At 46.1% G+C, this 24,127-nt stretch overlaps 1 protein-coding gene across 1 annotated transcript; it reads right to left on the reverse strand.

The window, feature by feature from the left end:
* Window positions 1–390: 390 nt before the first annotated feature.
* dnaaf5 (dynein axonemal assembly factor 5) lies at window positions 391–23,919 on the reverse strand. Its single transcript, XM_084571299.1, has 13 exons — window positions 23,349–23,919; window positions 22,524–22,708; window positions 22,190–22,314; window positions 21,844–21,962; window positions 20,166–20,398; window positions 19,585–19,809; window positions 15,767–15,910; window positions 14,265–14,433; window positions 9,612–9,759; window positions 6,830–6,980; window positions 5,352–5,508; window positions 5,072–5,263; window positions 391–822 (listed from the first exon to the last, which is right to left on the reverse strand). Exons 1-13 carry the CDS (start codon window positions 23,884–23,886, stop codon window positions 671–673), a joined length of 2,538 nt encoding a protein of 845 aa, XP_084427425.1. The 5' UTR covers window positions 23,887–23,919; the 3' UTR covers window positions 391–670.
* Between the last annotated feature and the right edge of the window lie 208 nt (window positions 23,920–24,127).

Raw genomic sequence — 24,127 nt, forward strand, 5'->3', positions numbered from 1 at the left:
CAGAAAGATGGCATGGATGAAGCTCCGCTGTCCGCGCTCATGTGACTACATGCTGGTGGATGGGAGAGCAGATTTCACTCAGATGACCGAGCATCTGCAGCTTCAGTGTGGGATAGTGCAGAGGATGCATGGAGGTAGGAGGAGCGAGCATGGTAGGATCAATGTCAAGCTGGAAAATGGAAAATATTAGAAAAAAATATATATTTTTAATACATTTCTGTTACATGCAGGATTCAAACATGGTCTCATATCATATTTAAAACAATTTTATTTAATAGTTATTTATATTTACAAATCTTTTTTAATGAATTCGGCAAAAAAAAGGAATGAAAAAGCAAAAAAATAATTAAAAATGAAATAAAAATAACACCACTTTATTTTAAAGGAAAAAGAGAGATCTGAGATCTTATGAAGGCACGACTCAAATATGCAAACACAGTGATGCAAGCTCCAGTCAAAGCTAATACTTCATCAAAACCAAACATCAGAACCAGAGAACTTTGATTAAAAAAAAAACAGTGAATGCAGAAAAAAATTGTGCATCAGAAGTCACAACGAACAGTTCACGTAAAAAATTTAAAAAATCTACTCGAACACATTGAGAAGAAAACTCCAGCATTTTCATTTTAAGGTGAATGGGTCTTCAGGCAAACATCAGTCTCTGCGTCACTCAGGACAGGCCCGCTGCAGCCTCTGTGGGCGGTGAGCTGATGTGACGGAGCAGCTGGTCGCAGTAGAGGGGGCTCCTCTGTTTGTCCCTCACGGCCTCCGCCTCCCTCTTCAGGAGCGCCGGGTGGACCGAGCTGCCTTTCTTCAGGATTTCTAGACTCACACGGACGAAAAGAAAACGAAATCCAAAGACAGAGAACAGACAGGGGTCAGAACTCTGAATGTGAGATTACAGGAAGACTCGGAGAACATTCATTGGCAATAATGAACATATTCCAGGAAGAACAATGCTTAAAAGGAGGAAATGGAGCGTCTTACAGTACAAGGAACAAAAAAGTATCATTAAAATGCCCTATTTTTTGTCATTTGAATGAATGATGCATTAAGAGCAGAAGTATTTAGATGGTTGGATTGTTTACTCAAGATTTGAAAGAATGCTAATTTTCATTTAAAAGTTCTTAAAGGGGAACTACTGTTTTTTACAACCTGGACCTTATTTCTGGCATAAAATACGATCATTTCCTCACCCGTATAACTTTGGTGTCATCTGGAGTCGTTCGGACGATATTTAGATCAACGTATATCCATATAGTGGGAGTGACTGGGGCACCGAAACGCAGCCTCTAAATAACGCATTATCTGCCGTGAAACTCATTAATTTCACCAATATTTAGTTATGATACGCTAGTGCTATTCCCCGTTGAGTCCGGAGTTACCTGTTATCATCATCCGGGGTCTGTAGATTGACCTACTAACCGATCTGACCTGGATGATGTTGCACCCCACGTGGCTTGTTTACCTGTAATTTGCTACTGCTAGTTTTTTTGCAACATGGCTGAATATTTTTCCGATTCTGAGGTTGCGGACTACGACTTTGTTTATGACGGACATCCTTACCGTTTTGAACCTGAGTATACGGATGAGGAGCTCGTTGAAAGGAAGATGCGGAGGCAGAGAGAGGAACAGCTGGCCAAAGAACAACAAACCGCTGCACGTCTGCGAATAGATAACAGGTAACTCTGGACTCAACAGGGAATAGCACTAGCATATCATAACTAAATATTGGTGAAATAAAAAAGTTTCACGGCAGATAATGCGTTATTTAGAGGCTGTGTTTCGGTGCCCCAGTCACTCCCACTATATGGATATACGCAGATCTAAATATCGTCCGAATGACTCCAAATGACACAAAAGTTATATGGGTGAGTAAACGATCGTATTTAATGGCAGAAATAAGGTCCAGGTTGTAAAAAACGGTTGTTCCCCTTTAATTAGAATGTTTTTACCCCCACATTTTAGCTTTTGGTTCAGTTTTATTTAACTATAATAAATTGGAACAAGCTGATTCTGTCAGTCACCAAAGAATAAAGTGATTTTAGTTGAAAATGAAAGGTGAAAATGATCGGTTTATGTATATGAAGTGCACATTTTTGACTTTCTTGGTTGACCGCACAACATTCGCCACCAATATTTTTTTCCCTTCTTGTGTCAGCATAACAGAAGAAGTGACTCTGGATCATCCAGATGTTGTTTTCGATTCTTCAAGTTTGGGCCCTGATGCTTCCTTTCAAAACTTTCTCGGTCTTGTAAATCTTGTCATGACTTCCACAGCCTAACAATTAACCGGTTGAGGATCTAAAAGAAGCTGATGGATGTCTACAAAACTTGGGAAGGCTGTTAGTATGTCTCCAAGCCAGGAAGCAGTCAGCAGATGGCAGTGATGATCTGTGTTATTGTTACTCTGCAAACCCAAACACATGTAGGTTCCCTTTCCTTCCACTAGGAGGCGATACTTCACTGCTCATGTATATTTTCTTTCCTCCCCATTGTTCCCACATCATCTGCTTATTCTCAGAGGTATATTGAATAACCTCAACTGCTGTCAATGAGTGAATGCTTAAAAAACGACAAGAAGTGCCGTTCCAGTGGCGACATGCAAGACGCTGGATGAGTTTGCTCATGTAAACTCTTCATTCGATCCCCGCCTTTGTTCTTCAAGGAGATCGAGGGGGATTTCTTTAGCTTTTGTGTGTACGGTGGATGCAGGGGGGGTGGGGAGGGGGAGGGCGAGGGAAGTAAAAGAGAACAATGATGGCCTGTGAGAAGTGAGTTATACCCGTGCCAGCAGCACGAGAAGGAGGGATGAGAGGGAGGGGACGGGAGCGTTGTCCATCATTCTGTCAGGACATGCTGCAGACATCAAGCCACTTCGCAGATATGCGTTTGAAATACAAGAAGCATAAGAATGGGATCATCTATTAAAGGAACAAGTAGAAAGAGGTTGAGAGGAAGAAAGGAAGAGGATGGGGAGGGTAAAAAAAAAAAAAGCTTCAAACAGAGGCGTGCACGAGGGTGAGGACCGCTTCCCCACGTTTGGGGCACAGGAGGGTTATGTCAGATACAGACGATCGCTCAGCAAGATGCAGGGTCATCTTATTTCACGAGGAGACCCCGAGCTGTCTGCGAATCTACTGTACCTCATGAGAATCACAGCGTGAAGCCCTTAGCAAAAAGAAGTTTATTCAAGTGTACTACAAGTATACTTATTTTATTCTAAAATTGAGGTAGTATACTTGAAGTTCATTCTATTAAGTATGCTTGAGTATAAGTATACGTATAGGAAGTATACTACAGACCATGTACTTGTAGTGTACTAGAAAGTATACTAATTTAATACTTCTTCTGACTAAATTGGAACATATTTAAGTTTATAAAAGTATACTTTAAGTATACTTTCTAAGGTCATTTTAAGTATACAAAAGTACACTTTCAAGTATACCACAAGTACTCTCATCTATATTACTAGTGGAATATACTTCTAGTCCACATTTTAGTTTATAAAAGTATACTTAAAGTATGCTTTAAACGTTCTAATTTAGCCGGAAGAAGTATTAAATTAGTATACTTTCTAGTACACTACAAGTACACTCATCTATATACTACTAGTGTAGTTATATACTTCTAGTCTACATTTTAGCTTACAAGTAAACTTAAAGTATACTTTTATATACTGAAAACGTTCCAATTTAGCCAGAAGAAGTATTAAATTAGTATACTTTCTAGTACACTACAAGTACATGGTCTGTAGTATACTTACTATACTTATACTCAAGTATACTACTTTTTGCTAAGGGAGGACATACTCGTTTACTTAAAATGTAAACGGGGGAAGATGTGGCGGCGATGATCGGTTATAATTCTTTTCAGATGAGTTTAGATGGTTGAAACAAGCGAATCAGAGCGATATGAATATTAAAAAACAACCGAGGCATTTCATGTTTAACGGGAATCTAGAGCAACAATAAAAGTACCTATTCTAAGCGTCTGAAAAGTTAGTGCTGGGCTAGAATCCACGGGATCTACTGCAGCATCTGTTGAGTATGAGAATGCCTTCAACTCTCGCTCTCTCTCTCTTTTTTTTTTTCACTCTCTTTGTCTCTGAAGACGAGCGATCCCTCGGCGAGGCCTCTCATCCCCTGGCCGAGGCATCAGCGCTCACCTGCCTCCTGTCAGAAGCAATGACAGCTAACATCCATGAGAGTGGGGAGAGAGCGAAAGTCCAGAGGAGCCGTGCCCGGGCCGTGCAGTGCACTTCGGGGGAAAAAAAAAAAAAAAAAAAAAAAAAAGCCTTTCCACCGACCGACACGTCAATAAAACACAGCTGCGATGCTACGGGGCCCGTCCCAGAAAACAGAGGGTACGAGAGGAGGAAGAGAGACTGACAGATAAAAGATAGAAGGAGGGGGGGTAAGGAGGAGGGGGGGGGGGGGGATCGGCCTCGGGACAGATGTGGAAAAGTGGTAAGGAGAAGAGGTCCTCATGTGGTTGTCATTAGGTGGAAAGGGTTGGAGACGCAGGGATTTGCTGCACACACACACACACACACACACACGGGCCGGTCTAGCCCAGGTGTATGTTTGCAGGGGAAGGGGAGGGAGCTGCACAGATATAATGGCTCACATATTAACCTGCGAAACGACTCTCGGGTGGGTGCTTATCCATATCTGGATCTTGCATTTCACTCATGAGGTCCGCCAGCAGCCCACCCCTAAAATGGACTTGCAAGTGCTCCGGCTGGGGGGAATTCCTCGCTTATGTGCTTATTGATAAATTGCGTGGAAAATAAGGATAACGGTGAGGGGAGGACTTGTTGGCGGCGAGCCAGCGGGAAAATCTAATGTCTGATAGAGGACACCCCGAATTCTCTTCATTCCTCGCGAGTGTCTGGGACGCAGCAGGCGCCGACCCGCAGAGCATCACGGCCTCACACGGAACCATTTCGTTTTTCGCTCCCACCTTCGCCAAAGTGCAACGAGGCCACGTGCGCATCCCGCTGTGAAGCTATCAACACTCCCCCCCCCCTCGACTTTGACGACGCTCCGACGCCACACCCCGGACTCACCGAGCACTCGTTCCCGCACCGAGCTGTCTGGGTCGTCCAGGTGCAGGAGGAGCTGCTGAAAGAGGAGCTGCAGGTGAGGGGCGCAGAGCTCGGCGTCGTAGCCTTCGGTCAGGCTGGACAGCCACAGCCCGAGGGCCTGCAGGGCCACGGCGCGCACGTCCTCGCCGCTGTCGTCCAGGCGCTTCAGCAGCTCTTTGGAAGACATAAAAAGATTAGAAGATCAGTTACCATACAGGGGAAACGTAGCGCGCTAATTTGCATGCGAGTGTTCGCCGCTTACCGGGGTAAATCTTGTTGAGAGCGTCACGGTGCAAACTGGTTCCTATGAGTCTGAGTATGGCAGAAAGAGAGCGGCACGCCAACAGCCTGCTCATCTGAGAGTCCTCCTCCAGGGCCGACAGCACCTGTGGACTCAGTTTGTCCTCCAGACAGAGCAGCTGCATGCGGAAAAGGCAGAGGACAGACACGCTAATCTCAAAATTTTATCTCGTTTAAGTGAAATGGCACCTGAAATATGTCGGTTCAGGCGTGGATCGGTTTGTACAGTCACGCTAACATGGGACCCGGTTTCAGAAGCGCACTGATATTCCCATCACACCGACAAACGAGAAACAGAGGTAATGGACAAACAAGGTGAGGCTGAGCGCACTCCACCTCGGGTCAAGGGGTGATGGCTAAAACCTCTGTCGCCCTGTGTTTGCTATCGAAACCGTTCAGGCCAAACAATAAAAAAAAAAAAAAAAAAAAAGCGAGGGGAGAGGGAGGGAAGGAGACAAAACGAGGAAGAAAATCTGGCAGGGAAGTATTCCGGCATTACATCAGTGACAATCCGAGTGGTGCCAAGCGTAACCGGAGCTGCTAATTGTTTTCACAGCGAGCAGCGAGGAAACATTGTCCTTCTAAATGAAAGGATGTTTGATTTGCCTGTGGAAACGCTCACGTCACTGTCCGCTGTTACATCTGCCGGGACAAGCTGTTAATTTCAAAGCGTCTTATTTAGTCAACACTTTCCAGGTTCTCTCTTCCTTCCGAGGGCATTTGGGTGCCATTAGACGGGAGGTTTGATCACGCGCACCTACGCCCACACACCCGCCCGACATCGCCCCCCAGACGCTTGCGCTGGACGTCGTTAAAGACGAGAAAGAGGTGCGCGGTCACTCTGCAGCACGCGAGGGCCAGCCCAGCCAGATGTGCGCGTCTTCGTGCGAGCGCGCGTGCTCCTGCTCGGCGCAAGCTCCGACAGGCAGGTGCGAGGGCATGTTCCGGTGACAGTTCCTGCATATAACAAGGGCCCAGAACAGAGGTGCCATTGTTCCTTAGGGACAAAGGTATGTGAACCCGATTGGCCCCGCGTACACCTGCTACCTGCTGCGGCCAACTCCTTCAGCCAAGGGGAGAAAGATGGCGGGCGGTGTATTTTTCCTAAATGGCCAAGCGGGACCATCTATTCTGATGTGGAATGGACAAAACAGAATCCGAAATAAATGTCAGCCCCTGACGGATTACAAGAATGCACTAGCACAACTTTCCCTTTACAGCTGAGTCAATAAAAAGGGGTTTCTGCAGAGTGGGGAGATCAAAAGGACGCACTACTGGAAAGGGCTCGTATCTGGTGTTTGCTTCCAATGCTTATGGATCACTTTTGCCAAGGTCGAAAGAGAGGGAGTGGGGGGAGAAGAAAAAACAACCAAAACACGGTGTCGTGCGTGTGTTTCTGCAGGCACGCGGAGTGTGCAAGATGCCAACTGTGCACCGTACCTGTCCAGGTGTGACCGCGTCTCCGTGCAGCAGGGCCAAAAGGCAGCTGAGGGCCGAGGTGCGGACGGCGGCGGCGGTGCGGCCCGCGTGCCAAACCAGGTTGGGAAGCAGGATGTCACGCAGAAACTTCTCTGACTCATCACGGAAACACCTGGAACGAGGCATGTAAAAAAAATAACATAAAGAGAAGACACCAGAAGAATAACAGACCAGGAGCAGAGAGAAGACGTCTCTACTCCTACGCGTAGTAACCTATGGTATTCATCTATTTGAACAGCAAGTTATGAGAGAAATTCGAGTGAACGATGACGGCTGGACACAACGGCTACACGGTCATACAGTTATTTTCCCACAGTCTTTGTGAGGCACAAGGGTGGGGGCTGAGGAAAGCAGGAGGCAGCGACCACAACATCTGGGTGTCATCCTTTCCCTTCTCCCCCCCCCTCCCTCTTCTCCACGCCGGCTTAGGCCCCCTCTGAAGTCCGAAACGCAACCGGATTCTGCGCCGCTCTTTACCGCCAACCGCCAGACGTCGACCGCTCAGCCGGTGTCACGGTAAACATGTCAAGTTGACGCGGGCTGCAGTATTTCAGAGCCAGCAGGGGGAGGCCGCGTCCCGCCGAAGCTGCCTCGAGCCCCGGCCGCTGCATTTGCTCGCTGTCTTCATCTTGACAGGCGTCGACAGCCCATCAGGAGGGACGCCAGACGATGGGAAGACAGATTTCCACATTGCGGGGTCGGTGCCAAAATGGAAGGAAGGGAACTTTTGTGTTTTTGCGCAAATTTCTTGATGACTTATTCAGAGAAAGATTCGGTCGGACACACAAGTCAACAGATTTCACTGAGTTGAACATCGCCCTATCTATTTTTTGAATATGTCAAATAGTCTTTAAACCTTTTTTTCTCTAAGGAATATTGAGGTAAAGTCTTGTTTGAGGTATTTCCTAGAATATATCACAGATTACAGGGTCATTATTGATAAATGCCCTTTTGGATCGTCTTTATTTTATGTTGTTCCACAAAAAACTACAAAAATACATCTGGACCAAGAGGAATCTGTGGCCTCGGTGGCATTTCTTTCTTTTTGCATGTCTCCAAACTTCAAATAAAGACTAAATACACCTGTCTTCTTTGCAGTTCACGTGCTTGAAAGCGCACTCTCTCATTTCCATCGCAGGCAGCGCATGATTTTGGCCTTTCCACATCCAGGGAAACAAAGTCTAAACTTTCATTCCTCACACCGTCACCTTCTACTTAGATTTCACGTGCAGCTTTTTAATCTCGGCCCGCGAATCCACATGAAACGAATACCTTCGAGAGCGCGTGCGGATGAAAGGCACTCGCACGTACACAAACTTTCCCTTTCAGGTTGTTCTGCGGCCGAGCTGTCATTATGTCATTTTGGTCGAACAACAAAGAAAAGCGGTTTTCTCTATGACTATCATTGTCCTCCTGATGGCGTACGGTGTGTGGCCTACAATCTGCCGAGCGAAGATCACGCCGTGAGTCGCGGATGGAAGCATGAGACGGGGATGAATGGAAACGTAACACACAGTGCGAGCAAAGCATTTGTTTGAAACCCTTTTGAAGGCGCAACACGATTTCTGTCTCCTTGCGGTTCTGCGATTGCCGCAGATATAGCTCAGGAATGAGAGAACCGGTTAGCAGCGCAGGTGGCCACGGTGGGAGTGATGAGGACACAGAGGCTTCTTTTGTCTAAAAACACAGTTATGCATTAAAAAAAAAAAAAGAAGAAAACTGATTAAAGCAGAATTTCCAACTACCTCATTTTTGGCTTCAGAACACTTCCTATTGTTTACGCGACACGTTTCACTAACAGTCGTATCATTTTGTCTTTACACCGCTTCTAATTCAGGCTAAAGGCTATTTCAGTGCACACAAGGATCACCCGCTTCCTTCCCCTGATATCCACCGATGGAAGCACCTTCTAACCCGTGCAGACCTTTTGGCCGCAGCCCTGGGGTTGGTTACACTCTGCGCAGATGTCTCCATGGCAACCCCCTCAGACAGAGTTTGTCTTTCTGATCGACGGGAGCAGCTGCTGATCACTGGGACCCGGAGAGGGCCTCAGGTTTAATGCATTCCCTCAAATTGGAGCTCCGAGCCCAGGCTGAAGGCTGCACAGCTGAGGGCTCGGAGGGGACCCTGGAGGGTTGGACGGGTGGGGTGAGGGGGGGCGGGTTTGGGCTCCTCTTTGGGTGTCAGACATCCCCGCTATCTTAACTCCTTTATCGCCCAATGACTGATAAAGGAGGACAGATGAAATTGCTGATGACAGTCAGACAGCATATGCCGTCTTCTTCTTCTTGGGGCACGCTGGGAAGTGATTAACTAATCAGAGTTAGTCTATCTGATATTCCCTAAGAGATCGTTTTAACCCAAATGGGAATACAGTCTGTGTAGTGAGCTTGCAATGTGGTTTACTATTAAAAGTGACGCGTCTATCATCAGGCTCACCTTTCCTAAAGAAGCTATCAGTTTATAATGACTTAAGCATCTGAAACACATTAATGTTTTTTCTTTCTGTGTGTGTGTGTGCATTTCTAACTCCGGCCTCTTGTGGGTACGGTGAAAATTTGCACGTCAACGTCGAGGCAAAGTCTGCAAATGTGGCTCTGCGTTTCTGATCACTGGCCGAAGCTCTGTGTTACCTCATGCAATGATGAATGGGTGGAAAATTAAACTACAATTCAGCGGACGTCTTTGTTCAGTGTAAAAAAAAAAAAAACGAGAAGTTCGTGCGAGGGTGTGTCTTTCTCACCCCTGAGAATCCAGCGTGTTGTTGGCGTCCAGAAGCAATTTGGCGAGCATTGTGAAGATGCTCATCCTCATCTCTGGGTCTCTGTTTGGCTGGAGGCAGCTGTGGAGAAGCGGCATCAGCTGGCTTAAAAACTCCCCGATGACTGGACCTGTAACACACACAAAAACACACACACACACAAAGTTGTGTTACTTTACTTGGCTTGTTTTTGCACCTTTTTGAACTGGAATATTTGGAGAAAACGCTTTGACATGCAACTGGAAATGTTTAAGTTAAGTACATGGCATGCATTTTAACCACTAGGCCACTGGACTATTGCAAACTGATGATGCTGTGATTAAACCTATATTAGTTGTACAGTTTTCTGCAAGAACAAACTTGTACCACGATGATAAAAATAAATAAAAACCTTGATAAAGCCAATTGTAAATGATCACATCATACTGTTAGCTACGGTGACACCAGAGGTGGCAAGTAACTTAGTACAAATACTTTGTTACTGTACTTAAGTAGATTTTTCAGGTATCTGTACTTTACTTGAGTATTTCTTTTTCTGATGACTTTTTACTTTTACTCCCTACATTTGTACACAAATATCTGTACTTTCTACTTCTTACAGGCTCTTTACTTTTTTAAACTCCACGGATGACAAGACGTAAAAGACGTGACATGATGGGACATGACTAGACTATCGGACTAGAGAAGCAAAGTCAACGATGGGCTTCATGTGTTCTTCTTCTACTGTTTTGAACAGGCAGCCTGTTGGTTAGTTTGAGCTCTGCTGCCACCTAGTGACTGGAGGCTTGTTTATCGTTCAAGTATCAATAAAGACAGTAATACTGAAAGTCCACCTGACCCCACTATTTGAGAACTACTGGTCTAATGTAAAAAAAAAACAAACAACAAAAAAAACAAATTCAGGTACGGTGTGGTTTCTGTTGCTATCATTAGCTTTTTGAGGATTTTTTGGAAGATAGTTTACGTTAGCAATGCTATGGGAACATATCGTTTTGATAGTTTAGCTAGCTAGCGGTTTAAAAACAACAACCCAATAAGCCTCAATTTATTATTAAAAATTATCCAGATGCTCATGCAGGACATCTGGTCAATTCAGTCTAGATTATTCTGCTAGAACTTTTTCATTTTGCAAAATTATCTACGGATGAATTGTTTCATTAGTGGCAAAATATTTTTTACTTTTTACTTAAGTACATTTCAGAGCCTGTACTTTCTTACTTTTACTTGAGTAAAGGAGTTGAATCAGTACTTTTACCAGAGTATTTTTTTTTACACAGGTATCCGTACTTTTACTTAAGTACAGAATGTGAATACTTTTGCCACCTCTGGGTGACACAACAGCATTCGGACAGTAACGCAATGACACACAAGAATCACAGCCACTACACTCATATAGAAATCAGTGCAGGCAGCTTTACCCAATAAAAAATTATTATTTACATTTGCAAGTATTTTTCTGATCGACCCTGCACCAGATCCAAACTTGTTCCGACGCACATTTCCCACCAAAATACTAACGTGCCGCTGAGCGCCGCCGACACACCTGCACCTCTCCTCACACCTGTGCACCCGCTCTGCACTCGGCAGCAAAAACACTGCACGGATTAACAAAACAAAACTCAACGTTGGGAGTGATGTTTGACCTAGCTGCTGCACTACCAAGAAGTGAGACCGTGACATGACTTCACTGTGCTTAAACCTGGATCCCTTTACTTGAATAGGACTCGACTACATTCAGTTTTTCAGACTGTTTTGTATCCATCTACAAAGCGGTAAGCTTATCCTTAAACAGAATAGGAGGTTTATCGAGAAAAAGGTATGTATATCTGTGGATTTTCCCAGGTCTTTGTAATTTGACAAAACAAAAACCTGCAAACCTTTGACCTTTTTGTCAGGCACTGATCAGAGGGCTTCTGTTATTAAGACCCCAATGGAGTGGTGAGGCATTACCGAGCGCAGAGGAAGTTTGATGCAAAAAGGTCTTTGTGTGGCAGGGCGTTCCTATGTCTTTTACAGGAAATCGGGAGACTCAGAGTGCACGAATTTCCAGTCAACATTCATGCCCACGCGCTTATCCACCGACCGTCTGACTGCGTGCTCACAGCGGCTATATATAGCGAGCCGTGTGTGTGTAACGAGTGATAAGTGCCCATGCCCTGTTTGGACTCTGAGTTGCACAGACACGAAAGGAGACAGAGGAAATCCTGAGACTGCCTGAGGATGTTAGCAATAAAAAGATATGGGGGGGAAAAAAGAGAAACAGAGAAAGATTTTTCATTCAACTGAGGGGGGGAGTGAAGCAAAGGATGTGTCACCTAATCAGAAGAGTTTGAGCAGGCATCTGTAGGTCATCACATAGTGACAACAGATCAGGCAGGGGAGCAATAGTAGATTTCAAAAGACAGGAAAAGCTACTTGGATAAGTGGCGAAAAGTCTTCAAGAAACCCAATGTGTGTGGGTTTCAGCTTTGTTTTTTTGGATATACCATGACCTGGATGACTAAGATATCTTGAACTAGCACCTATGGCAGAGAAAGGAAGAGAGAGAACAACTACGTACAATCACACATTCTTACACCAGCTGAAGAACAAAAGACGGCGAAGAGGATATGAGAGGGCAATAATTATTCCTGTCCGAAAAAAGGAAAACACAGATAGAGTGTGCGAAGGGCTGATGAGCAAGCGAAATGACCAGCTCTCAGTTGACACATTAACTACCGCCGATTGTCCAGAATGGGTCTGATTTCCCTGAGTCATGTTCACATTAAAGAAAAATTGTGTCTTTTGATGCGCAAACAAGCCCTTGGGTGGGTTAATAGACCGATGACCACATCTGCAAGAATGAAAAACGGGGGAAGGCTTACAGCAGCATTCAACACACACACACACACACATTCAGCTTCAAAGTGGCCTTGATCCAGGAGAAGGTCAAGAGCAGGTCTCTTTGCTGCTGTTTGATGTTGTGACCTGCATGGGGATCACTAAGTGGACTTAGAATGGACTGGTCAGTCAGCTCTAGGAGTTTTTTTTGTGTGTGTGTGAGGATTAGACGGGTACCCAGCTGCCCAGTCAATTAGAAAGAGGGGAGAGGGCGGGAGAAAGAGACGGACATGAAAGCGTGGCACAGGGAGGTGGTGATGACGGAGGATTAGATGGCATTGAGGGAACTAAAGCCAAGTTTGAGGACCAAACTGAGGGTCACAGATTTTCGACCCTCAGCACCACACGCACAAGCATGGACTAACCGCTTTAGACGCCGGTTGACAGACAAACAGAGAGAGAGAGAGACAGGGATTTACACATGTCAGTAAGCCAACTGGTGCTAATGACAGCGCTACGTTTTTACTTGGATGTTTGACCCTGTTTTTGGGCAACAAGGTCCGTCAATTTGACGCAGAAGTCTAAACCGCCTCTTACAATAATACAGAACACAGTGCCTTGCTGGTTGGCAAATCATATTGAAAGCTCTAGCATAACACACGCTGACTGGTGTCTCTCCACTTTACCTCAGGAAGATCAGTGAAAAGACACGTTTGAGGAAAAATGCTAATGCATCTACCATATAAACTAGGGATGCACCGAAATGGAAATTCTTGGCCGGAAACTGAAACCGAAACACCGGAATAAATTATTATGACAATTATTAGTACCATTGCATTTATGGCTATGATGACTGTGTACTAACCTCACTAAAATCAAGGCACTGCAGTTGCATAAATTAATAGTAATGTTTCAAAGAATAAATCAATTACAAAGTTATGAAAATATTTATTTAGCACATTCCAACAATGCACAATATAAAATAAAATGTTTAACTTGACTCCACTCATGTGTACATTAAATAATAATGGAGCAGAAGCTTTTGCAGCTGGAAATCAGCATCGATCCACCTTTCGAAAAATAGCGCTGTCCCTTTAAGATAGACGGTAGTCTTAACTGAAGCTGTGCACGGCTGTGGATGTGTGTATTTATATAATACTTTCTATATTGAAATACGTCCACATGGCAGACACGCCCGTGCTAGCTGCGGTTGTTGCTTGCGTCATCCTAACATCCTGTTTCGGCCGCGTTGTTTCGGTGATAAAAGTATTTCGGCCGAAAACCGAAAATGCACTTTTAGGGCCATTTTCGGCCGAAATTTTTCGGTAGCCGAATATTCGGTGCATCCCTAATATAAACCTTATTTTTCTGCATATTTCATGCTTCTGTGGGCGCAGGTAAAAGACAACGACGAGCCCAGACTCTTAAAAACAACTTTACTAAACTGTTTGTACCTTTTGTTCCAGAGACGCTTTGGAAACAGTGCCTGATTTTGTTCCGCTTATGTGCCGCCTTAAAGATTGTGCGACGTAACTTCTTGTGCCTGAGCAAGCTAAGGAAATGCTTTGCACACCACTGCATGAGGTCATTTCTGATAAAACGTCCTCCCAGAGAAGACACTGGGGTGAAATGGAATGCCAGGCAGCATGCTCGGACTGATGACTGATGTGGTGATCGTCTTATCTTTAACAGGTGATTCCAGGGGCTGATCTTTCAAAACCTTGCTCTTTTTTTTTTTTTAACCATTATTGCATCATTATACATCCAGACTACGGTTTGGCCGTGTCTCGCGCACGTACGGGCTTCAGGTCTCACCTGATTGCATGACTGTGATATGCAGTTGGAGTCTCTGTGGGGAGTAACTGGACCAGGTGTTGACAGAGGCAGAAAGCCAGTCCAGCAGCTGGCCCATATGTTGTCTATAGAGCTCCTTCGCCGAGTCCAGGCCCTGCGCCTTGCACAAGAGCTGTACGCTCTCCAAGGCCTGAGGAAGAGATGGATGGTGTCACCAGTGAAAGCGTGAGGAATGAAGATGAGAACAGAGGATCCTGTTTTTAAGTTGACCAGTTAGTCAGGAATTCGTCAGGCCGCTCTCGCACGGGACGCACGGAAACACCATGGGAAGAACAACACAGCAGACATGACAAAGTCTCACACATACAGTAAAACCACTTAGAAACAAAAACTCGGCTACACAGGATGTCAGAAAGGCAGAGAAACTATCAGAAACACACAAAGGCCCACATCAATAAAGCTGAGCGGAGAGGAAAGGGCAAGAATGAGAGATAACATAGTAAATAATTAGCTGACTTTCTAGGGCAGGGGAACCGACCTTTAGGGCACTTCATAGTTCCCTTCACAGTCCCTCAGGGATGGACAGGGACGGAGACATCGCCTGAGTCACAGACTGGCCCCTCCAGAAGAAAGCTAGACAACCCTGAGCCGTCCATTTGATGGGAAATACATGCCCCTTTTTCTGGGAAAACAACTTCTGCTTTTCCTGTGGGTCCGGGAACGCCTGAGGCCACTCTCACCCTCCCTCTCTTACTTACTTAATCCAATCCTTCCCATCTCTTCTCTAATACCGCTCCCTGTGTGAACATACACACCGACGCAGACAGACGTAAACACACAGTCACACTGGTGGCCCGTGCGGTGTCTGGTGAGCGGCCGTGCCAATTCCCTTTCCCGCTCGCCACCCTGTCATTAGCCTACGAATGGCGACAAGAAGTTAGATGACGCGCCGACCTCAGACACCGTTGGCTTCGCTCGCCGCCGTTTCTGTTTGCCTCTCGCGCAGAACCTCATTACCTGGATATGGATTGACTTCTGTGACCTGACGATGAGCTAAATTGGGCCGAACTGATGACACAAACCTGTTAAGAAAAACATATTTCCCAATCCAATCTGTTTTTTTTTTTCCCTTACTCATGTCCGCCTCTGCCGCTCCCTCTCTCTCTCTTTCTCCGATTTTCACCCGCCTCCTTTCACCCGAGACCGAATTTAAAGTTCCACTCCAAAGGTGCAATTTCAGCTCCCCTGTCTAAGTGGGTAATTATACTGTTAGCCATGCCCACTTTGAACCTGTACAAATGCTTACATTCTTCGAATAGCTCTCTTGCTTCATAAAATCTGCTTCTAAAAAAAAAAAAACAGAAAAAGGAAAAAGAAAAAAGACGGAATAAATCAAACTGAAGGGAAAGGGGCCATCTCAGAAGATAAGTATTATACAGATGCGGCTGATTCACCCAAGCGGGAGAATAGCAAAGCTGCAGGGGAGGATGCATTTGGAATTGCATTTTCACACTTTTCCTCACCTTTTCGCTGAGCTGTGGCTCGGGGGAGAGGCTCTGGACGGTGACCAGCACCTGCAGAAGCTGCAGGCCGACCGAGCCGCAGTCTGACTCACACCGAAGGAGCAGAACGTCCACGCACGCCAACAGCTGCTCCAAGTACACAACCTGGGAAGAAGGGGAGAGGAAGTATTAACAAAGTCCGATTTTGGCAGATGTGAGGCCTGCAGTAACGATTCTGCTCGACGTCTTCATCCAGCCTGCTCGATTTCCCTCTCACAACAAACCAGAGGCGACGCAATTATTCCTCCTAATCGCTGCACTAACTAAACGACTACTTGTCTCTTATTTCACACAAATGACAACGCGGTGATCGACACAATACAGCCACCGAGAGCGAGGGCCCTTTTTTTTCCATCTCCAAACACCATTGTGTGATCTGCTGTCACTTGTCAGCCGGTGTTGCGGTGAGCTCATGTTTAGACAAAGACCTGCAGCTCAGGCTAATTTCCATGCCATCACTGGGATCGTGGCCCCTTTTCCTGTTTTCACGCGGCCTGTCATTACGGCTTCACGGGGAGGTTAGGAGGAGATGGAGTGCGTGTGTGTGTGTTTGGTGAAGTGGGGGTGTGCGTGGCAGTTTAGAGCGCCCTCCAGGTGTTTGCTCTGGTCTGCTGATGAAGCCGTGGGGGGCTGTTTGAGCAAGAAATACAAAAAAAACACCATCATATGCTCCTTCAGTCTGAACACGAGGCCACTCACACAGCTTGGCAAACAGTTACAAGAGTTCTTTCACTAGGGGGCGCACTATCTTCTCGCAAACTGGACATGCTATTTGAAAAGCACAGCTTGGCTTTAATCTCTGCAGGAAAACAGGCGTTAAAGATCCTCAGGGCATTACACAACCCGGCAGTTGCGAGGAAAACGGGGAGCTAAGAGCGCTTGGAAAAGCACAAACTCGTGTGAACGCCGATTCCAGGGTGTTAGTTTAGCGTGCGAAAAGGGTTTTCCTGAGGCGGTGAGAGGCTGCACAGCTTCCCCGCGGGCCCCGAGAAACCACAGCTCGGCCTCATTTCTTCAGGTCGGCGGAGTAGACTAAACACAGCTCGCCCAGTGAGCCGTTGTTCCAAAGCGTTCACACGTCACTGATGATGGAGGAAATCCCTGCTTGTGAACGAAGCAAAATCAGTGGTAGAAATAGACCGCAGGAGCAGAGGTGGAAATAACGTGACAAACAGTGGCATTGGTGTACACACATACTGCCAAGGACATTATATATATACACACACACACACACACACATATATAGAAAACAACCATTAGGGCTGGCCAAGATTGAGAAAAAAGGAGAGCGGAAAAAGTGGTGCGGCGTAATGACTAGGTGGACACCTGGAGTGAGGGGAGATACACCTGGTTTCATTGGCTTGGGCACGCTCCAAGGGCCTCATTACACAGTGTGTGTGCGCATCTGTCCACCACTGGATACATCAATTACACTTACACAACTCGTCTTTGAGGAGCAACACCAGGCGATGGATTCCTATCCAGCGGGGAGCCCACCCCCCGCAGCTACCGACATTGCCACGGCAACAGGAAAACAAACACTCTGACGCCTCGGGGTAAAGTGTGTTCCCCTGACTTTTTTTTTTATACTTGTACTCATCTGCTGATCGAGCAGTGCAGTGAGCATGCAGGGGCGCAGGAGAAACGCTTATGCAAGGAAGCAGGCATCTTTGCATAATTGGCCGAGGACTTGACGTTGTGGCATTTGAAGTTTCTTCATGCACAGGCCGTATTTTCTCCTCCTCCCGTGGCGCTTTTTACGGTTCACTCCTCTGAACAAGCCCGGTTGTAAATATGCGGCTAATTTACGGAGCCTCCCCTCTCTTACCAATTCACTCCAGCCCCGCAGATATTTGTGATTCCTCAGTCACCACGGCAACCCTGTGTGTGTGTGTGTGTGTGTGTGTGTGTGTGTGTGTGTGTGTGTGTGTGTGTGTGTGATGGTGGGAATCTGTTAATCCTCCAGGGAATACCTCTCTAAAAAGAAACCCCCTGTGTGATTCATAACCGTCGCCACGTATAAATTACACATGGTAACTCGGAACACTTCTCCAACCACCGCCTCGCCTTTGATTCTCTCTCAAGATATAAACATCATCTTCGATTTATGGCCGATGTTTTTATCTTTCCCATGGCATCTGTCATTTGTTTCTGCGAGCTGTCATTTTCCCTTAGCTGAAATAAAGAAAATAAAGAGTTGAAAGAGTCTCGAGAGGTTGCGTCGCGTATATCAGCTTTCAAATCTTCTGTTGCTGCTCTGCCCTCTGTTCACTTTGAAGGTTATTTACATTTCGGTTCTTCTTCGGGTGCTTCATTTCGTCCAAGACAAACTTCACCCCTTCTACCTCTCTGCCTCTGGTTCAGGTGGCACATAACTCTCTTACGCTGGATACAAAAACACATATTTTTAAAGTGAAATAAAATAAAACATGGATATACAGTCCGCTATTTGTATGCTGTAATTGTGCAAGTGAATAAACCATTCAGACATTTGGCGCGCTGGATGCAGGTGCTCCAGTCTCCTGTGGCGTTATTTACAGCCACACAGCGATCTGGCCCTTCTCCTTGCTATGAACTCTGTCCGCTGTCAAGGAATGTTGCAGGTGCTTTGTCTGGGCGAGCTCTTGCTTTGCCCTCAGAAACCGAGCCAGAGAATGATAGAGGAAGATAGACGGATAAACAGACAGAGAGGAAGCAGAGGTCCGCCTGCATCTGTGCGACAGCATGAGACTGTCGCGTCCTGTTAATCCTCTCTCCGGCTGACCCACGCCGGAAAGCGACGAGGGAGGACACAAGGAGGGTCGGCTTCCCTACCCGTTTATCACCAGCCTTGACCGGGCAGGCTTTGAAATTTCAGGGATTCTTTTAACGGCACGGCTGACCCCGCAATCCGGTGCTACGACCTCACACAAGGCTATAAAAATAACAAAGCCTATGTGCAGCCTCGTCTGGTCCGAGGGGGTCAGAGAAGCCACGCAGGGGTCACGTGAAATTAGCGGATTTTTGTTATTAATATATCGGGGAGGAAACTCGTGCAGGCCGCTCTGAGAGGGGGTGGTGTCGTTATAGGTGGGTCAGTGGTGCAGCAGGACCAGAAAATAACTCCCTGCCAGAAAACTGTTACTTTGATTCTTCTGAAAGGGAAACATATTTAGTGCAAGAGGAAAAGAAACATGGAAGAGGCGTCTCTGGACTTGATTTGACTCTTCCAATGGTAAACAGTTATTTGGGGAGAAACTCTTCTTTTACCGTGTAAAAAAGAAACTTGTGTGTGAGCAAGGATTGCTGAACCAACTGAATGTGCACTGTTTATCACAAAACCTGTCTCCGGAAAAATGCAGTATGGTTGCCGCACTGTCGCTGCCGAAAATATAAGCCTTCTATGACACTATCAAGACCATCTAACTGGACGATAAAAAGTTTGTGCACACGGATCGGGTGCTGGGTGGTCAAGAACTGTAAGACGGTGGTAAAAGGCTGGTACAGTTGTCATTGGTCTTGCAGGAACACGATGGTTGGAGATGCTCAGAGCATTGCAGAACCTCTTATTAGACTGCTATTTACGAAGAAACCAATGGGAACAGAAGAAACCTGGCAAAGATGTCGTCAAAACAGCATTTCATTCGTGCAGCGACTCCACTGAGAGCTACTCGGTTAACGACAGTAGGAGGATTTGTTTGTGGTGGGCGCGGCGTCGCTGGAACAACAGTCATTCTCAGGTAAGTAAGTAAGTTAAAAACACGTCTACCGCAGCCAAACTGAAGCCTCCCTCTGCTGACCTGTTGATACTCCTGGCAGACGTCGGGCTGGGCCAGAGCGTCGGCAATCTGCTGGAGATGTGGTTTGAGGAGTGGTCTGGAGCAGCCTCCCAGCACCGCCGCCAGCACCATGAGGGGGGCCCAGGGGTGGGAGGGAGAGTGTGGCGTCGTCACATGTTCCAGCAGCAGCTTGAGGAAGACGGGTGGAGGGACAAAGGTCCCTAACAGTTTAGCCGCTGCCAGGCACTAGAGGTGGACGCAGAGGGGAAGAGGGTGAAGAGACAGAGACGGGAGGGGGTGTAAAGGGGGGGTGAGGACAGGAAGTCATTTTTTAATTTGCTTCGTATCGAGGGTCTTCCTCCTTCCTCCAATCCTCCCATGTAAACAGGTGCATCCCAAGTCCTTGAGCCATGCTCCGCCCAGTCTAAATTAAGGACAGTGGATGCACTCTCTAAAGCTGCCGATTCAACAGATGTGTCCTAAAAACATTTTATCCCGTAATAATTGCAACAGATTCTATTCTACTGGGTCTGCGCTGACGGTAAGAACTACAGACGCCACACCCGCTTCAAAAATCTAACTTCTATTTCTCTGGGACTCACATTGCTGACCACATCCTTCTCCGTGTCCATACAGGCCCGGTACAGGGTGGCCAGGAGAGGCTGCAGGTGCTGAGTGCTGTGGTCCTCGGCGTGGAGCAGCAGCACAGAAAGGAGCTGGGACGTCCGGACACGTGTAGGCACCAGCCAGTCGGTTACATCATGGGCAATGGCCGGCACCAACTTCCCCAGGTTTCTCACCACCAGCTCTCTGCATCCCAGCCCTGGACGCTCCACTGCAGAAGAAAATGAACATTCACTTGAGCGTACCCCCCTGCCAGACAGACTGTTAGATACATTTTGTAATGTCATTTTGGAGTACAGAAAAGTGTCTGAATTAGGGATGCACTGAAAAATGCACTTTTGGGGCATTTCTGGTTTTCGGCCGTAAATTTTCGGGCTTTTATTGACGAAACAACACGTGCAAGCAACAACCGCAGCAATTTTCGGCCGAAAATGACCCAAAAGTGCATTTTCGGATTTTGGCCGAAAATTTTCGGTGCGTCCATAGTCTGAATGTTCATATAAATAAAGCTAGCAAGCTGTTTTATTAATAAACAACGGCAACTCAAAATGCATTTAAGGAAGAGCAAGTACACACATTTTGAAATGCCCGCTGACTCGGCTCCTCGGCTCTTTATACTGACTTAGCCCAGAAGGGACTTGTCAGTGCAGGTGAAACACATTCTTAAATAGCCCTCTATATTTCAATTCTGCATCCCTCCCCTTTCACCCCTCCCTTCCCCAGCCCCGCCGCCTTCTCCTCCTTCTCCTCCTCCTCCTCCTATAGGAACCCTAATGAGAAAGGAAGAGAGGACTAAAGGAAGGCGGCGATAAATCAGGGAAACACACCAGGACAAGACCAAACATGACCCTTTTTGATCGCCTCTCACTCTCCGACGGTGACCCCTTCACACCGGGAGGCACGGGAGATTTATAATGTCAAGAAAGAGAGAGACAAAGGGGGAGAAAGACAGCCTCTTCCTTTCCTGTCCTGTCCTGAGGCAGAGGCAATATTCAACCACATTGTCACATGTGTAGGTCTGGGACATATACACCCAAAAAAAATGCAAAGCCTGCATTAGTACCTGCACCGCGTGCACACTTATTCTGGCTCTATAGGGGTGGTGACCATGTTCAGGTTCACACTCATTCCTATCCCCGAGGCAGACACTTATCTTTCCAAGCCTGCCCTGACAACAAAGCTGTCACAGAGAGCATCATTTTTTTTACTGCCTGCTACAGCCGCGGACAGCTGCAATAAAGGGGTATGATTTAAAGCAGTAAGGTGTAGTTATTACATTTCGCATTACACTGATGTGCGGCTGAAGAAACATGCAGACACCGTTTAGGGTTCTGACCTTAGATAAGGAGGTCAACCTCCTACCTCCTTTAAGTCTACAGACCAAAACGGCACTGATGTCCAATCCTCTGCTTCTCCATTGCCATGGAGGAGAGTTTGACGAGCTCACACAGTGTATAAGATAAAATTAACTCAAGAGACAGTCAATAGTTGAAGCTCATCAAAAAATAAGAACTAGAACTACTTCAGATATGGAGGGAAAAGGCTGCCGTTGATAGAAATAGCTCCTCATTAGTCCGGAGTTCTTCCATTTATCTTCCAAATGTGAATCAATGTGAATGGTAAAGAGTAAAGAAGAAGTGGCTGTAAGAGGCTGACCTCCAGGTGGGTAGTGCGGAGGTGGAGTTAGAAGGAAATCCATCTTGTCTTTTAAGTCGTCCTCATTCTCCTTCTCCCATTGCGCCCCCACCTGCCTCCATAAATCAGCAGCTAGAAGTCTGCAAGAGGAAGGTGAAAATATATATTATTTCCTAACCATCACATACTGTCACTGTTGTCAGTATAATGCAGTTTATTCCATATATATTTTGTATATAGTTCGGTCATGTTTCCTGTTAACATGGAACTCTGACTAGAAATGTTTGTAATGTATTAGGATACAACTAAATTACTGCCATTACTGTATGATGTTCTGATACGAGGCAAAGAATTAAGAAATTTTAACCTTATTTCTGGGACCTCATCGCTGATACTGCTCAGCAGGAGTGGGACGAGTTTGTGGAAGTAAGAGTATCGGTCTCTCATGTGCAACAGCCAGTCACCAACAACTACAGTCACAGTTTTCCTCACCTGGACCAAGGGAGAAAACAAAAAAAGCACAATTTAACATACTTATGTCTAACTCCAAAGGTTAAGTGTCAGCTTCAAAATACAGGAACAAAAACATTGCTGTCTTTTAGGACAAGCCCCTGGAGGAAAATAACTCAAAGGTGAATAAGAAGTATATGAAAAGACACACAGTGGGAGCTTTAAAAGTGATTTATTTACAAAAACTGAACCTGTGGCGAGTCGTCAAACAGTCTCTGCGCCAGGTGAGAGAGTACGTCGTCCACGTTTTTCCCAGTGCCGTGCTGAATTACCGCCCCGGTCGCTTCGATGACGGAGACTCGCACCCGGGAGTGCTGATGAGCAATAGTCATCATGAGAGGCTTGACAAGACCCTCAGCTTGCATGTGGAAGTGTTCTGAAGAGACAGAAGTAAAAGGAAGTTCAGTCCATGCAGTGATATAGTGCATTTTGTAACGTGAGACCAAATACATCCTGGGATATTGATTAAAAATGCTGTCGTCATGCATGTGTTTGTTTTGTGGTTTTAGAGGCTAAACTGTGGCATTGCACTGAAGGCAGAAATGTTTGTCTCGGTCACCACGAAATGAGGAGCACAGCCATGAATAAATTACTAAATCAATAACAACAACAAGTATAATACAATTATGAAGACGTCAGGGTGGTATATAGAGTTAAAATAATTAAATCAGTGCTTGGTTTGTTGATTAATCATCCATTATCAGACCACAATTTGATAGTCAGTGGAAATTAGAAACAGGAAATATCTATTTAGGGACATTTTAACTGAGTATTTAGGCAATTAATTAAACATAGAAAGCAGTATGAGTAATGGTTACCCAACTTTTGTCACATGCCAGTTGTTTAGCACTAAAACTAAACCTCATGAATTATTTTAGCTATTATCTAGTGTAAATGAAGAAGGCAAAGCAGGTGCAGTGCAGAAAAGTCCGCTTTCGTGTCGCAAACACGTCTGCGAGCTTCGAAACCATGGCAACAGGCGTTAGCAACGACAACAACATTAACCTGTCACCAACCTGGAACACACTTCGCAAAGTTTACGGCGCATTTGCAGCTTTCTCTTTTAACATCCGGGAAAGGGTCGACGATGGTTCTCTGTAGTATATTCATCACTTCAGTCAGATAGGGCGCTAAATGCTTCCCGCACACCTCCACCGTCAGAGTCAACGTTTCAACGGCCATCAGTCGAAGCTCCTCCGCCGGCTCCAGCATCTCTTTCTCCCCAAACCGCTGAGCCAGGCACGGCATTAGATAAGGCAGCGATTCCTCCGGTTTGGGGACGCATCGAATGAACTCTGTTATCATCCCTATGGAGGTTTCTCTGCATCTTTCCATCGGGTCTGACAGACATTTGAGGAGAGGCTTGAGGAGGGCAGAGAACACTTCCTGTAAGACGCTGCTGGAGAGACCTCTATCCACCGTTTCTTTCCGGATTGAGTCGAGGGCTCTCTTTCTTGTCGCCTTGTTGTCTTCGTTCAGGCAATTTAAATGTCGGGCGAGTCCCCGCAAAACTTCAGAGGCAGCATGCTCGTCTCCAGCCGCGATCGCTGCCATCTTGGCTGTGGTTATGGCAACCGGCAGCTTTACGACAAACAAACGGCTGCTTTACGACAGCGTCGGATTCAAAATCTTAAACTTTATTGGCATTGACAAACACAAGTCCTCTGCTTGCGTCAACTTATCTAAATGTTCCCAGAAGACGTGATATCTCAATACTAAGATGAGGAAATTCAAAAATTCATATAAAGCCAAATTATTATATAGTTGTTGTAAGGTTTTATTTGCCTCAACATAG

Source organism: Chelon labrosus (assembly GCF_963514085.1).
Source record: "Chelon labrosus genome assembly, chromosome: 21".
NCBI lineage: Eukaryota > Metazoa > Chordata > Actinopteri > Mugiliformes > Mugilidae > Chelon > Chelon labrosus.

Coding starts and splice junctions, on each gene's coding strand:
- dnaaf5 (XM_084571299.1), bottom strand. CDS start 23,886: ATGGCAGCGATCGCGGCTGGAGACGAGCATGCTGCCTCTGAAGTTTTG. Junction 22,709..23,348: donor CTTTGCGAAGTGTGTTCCAG/GTTGGTGACAGG, acceptor CTGTCTCTTCAG/AACACTTCCACATGCAAGCT. Junction 823..5,071: donor GGTGCGGGAACGAGTGCTCG/GTGAGTCCGGGG, acceptor GTGTGAGTCTAG/AAATCCTGAAGAAAGGCAGC.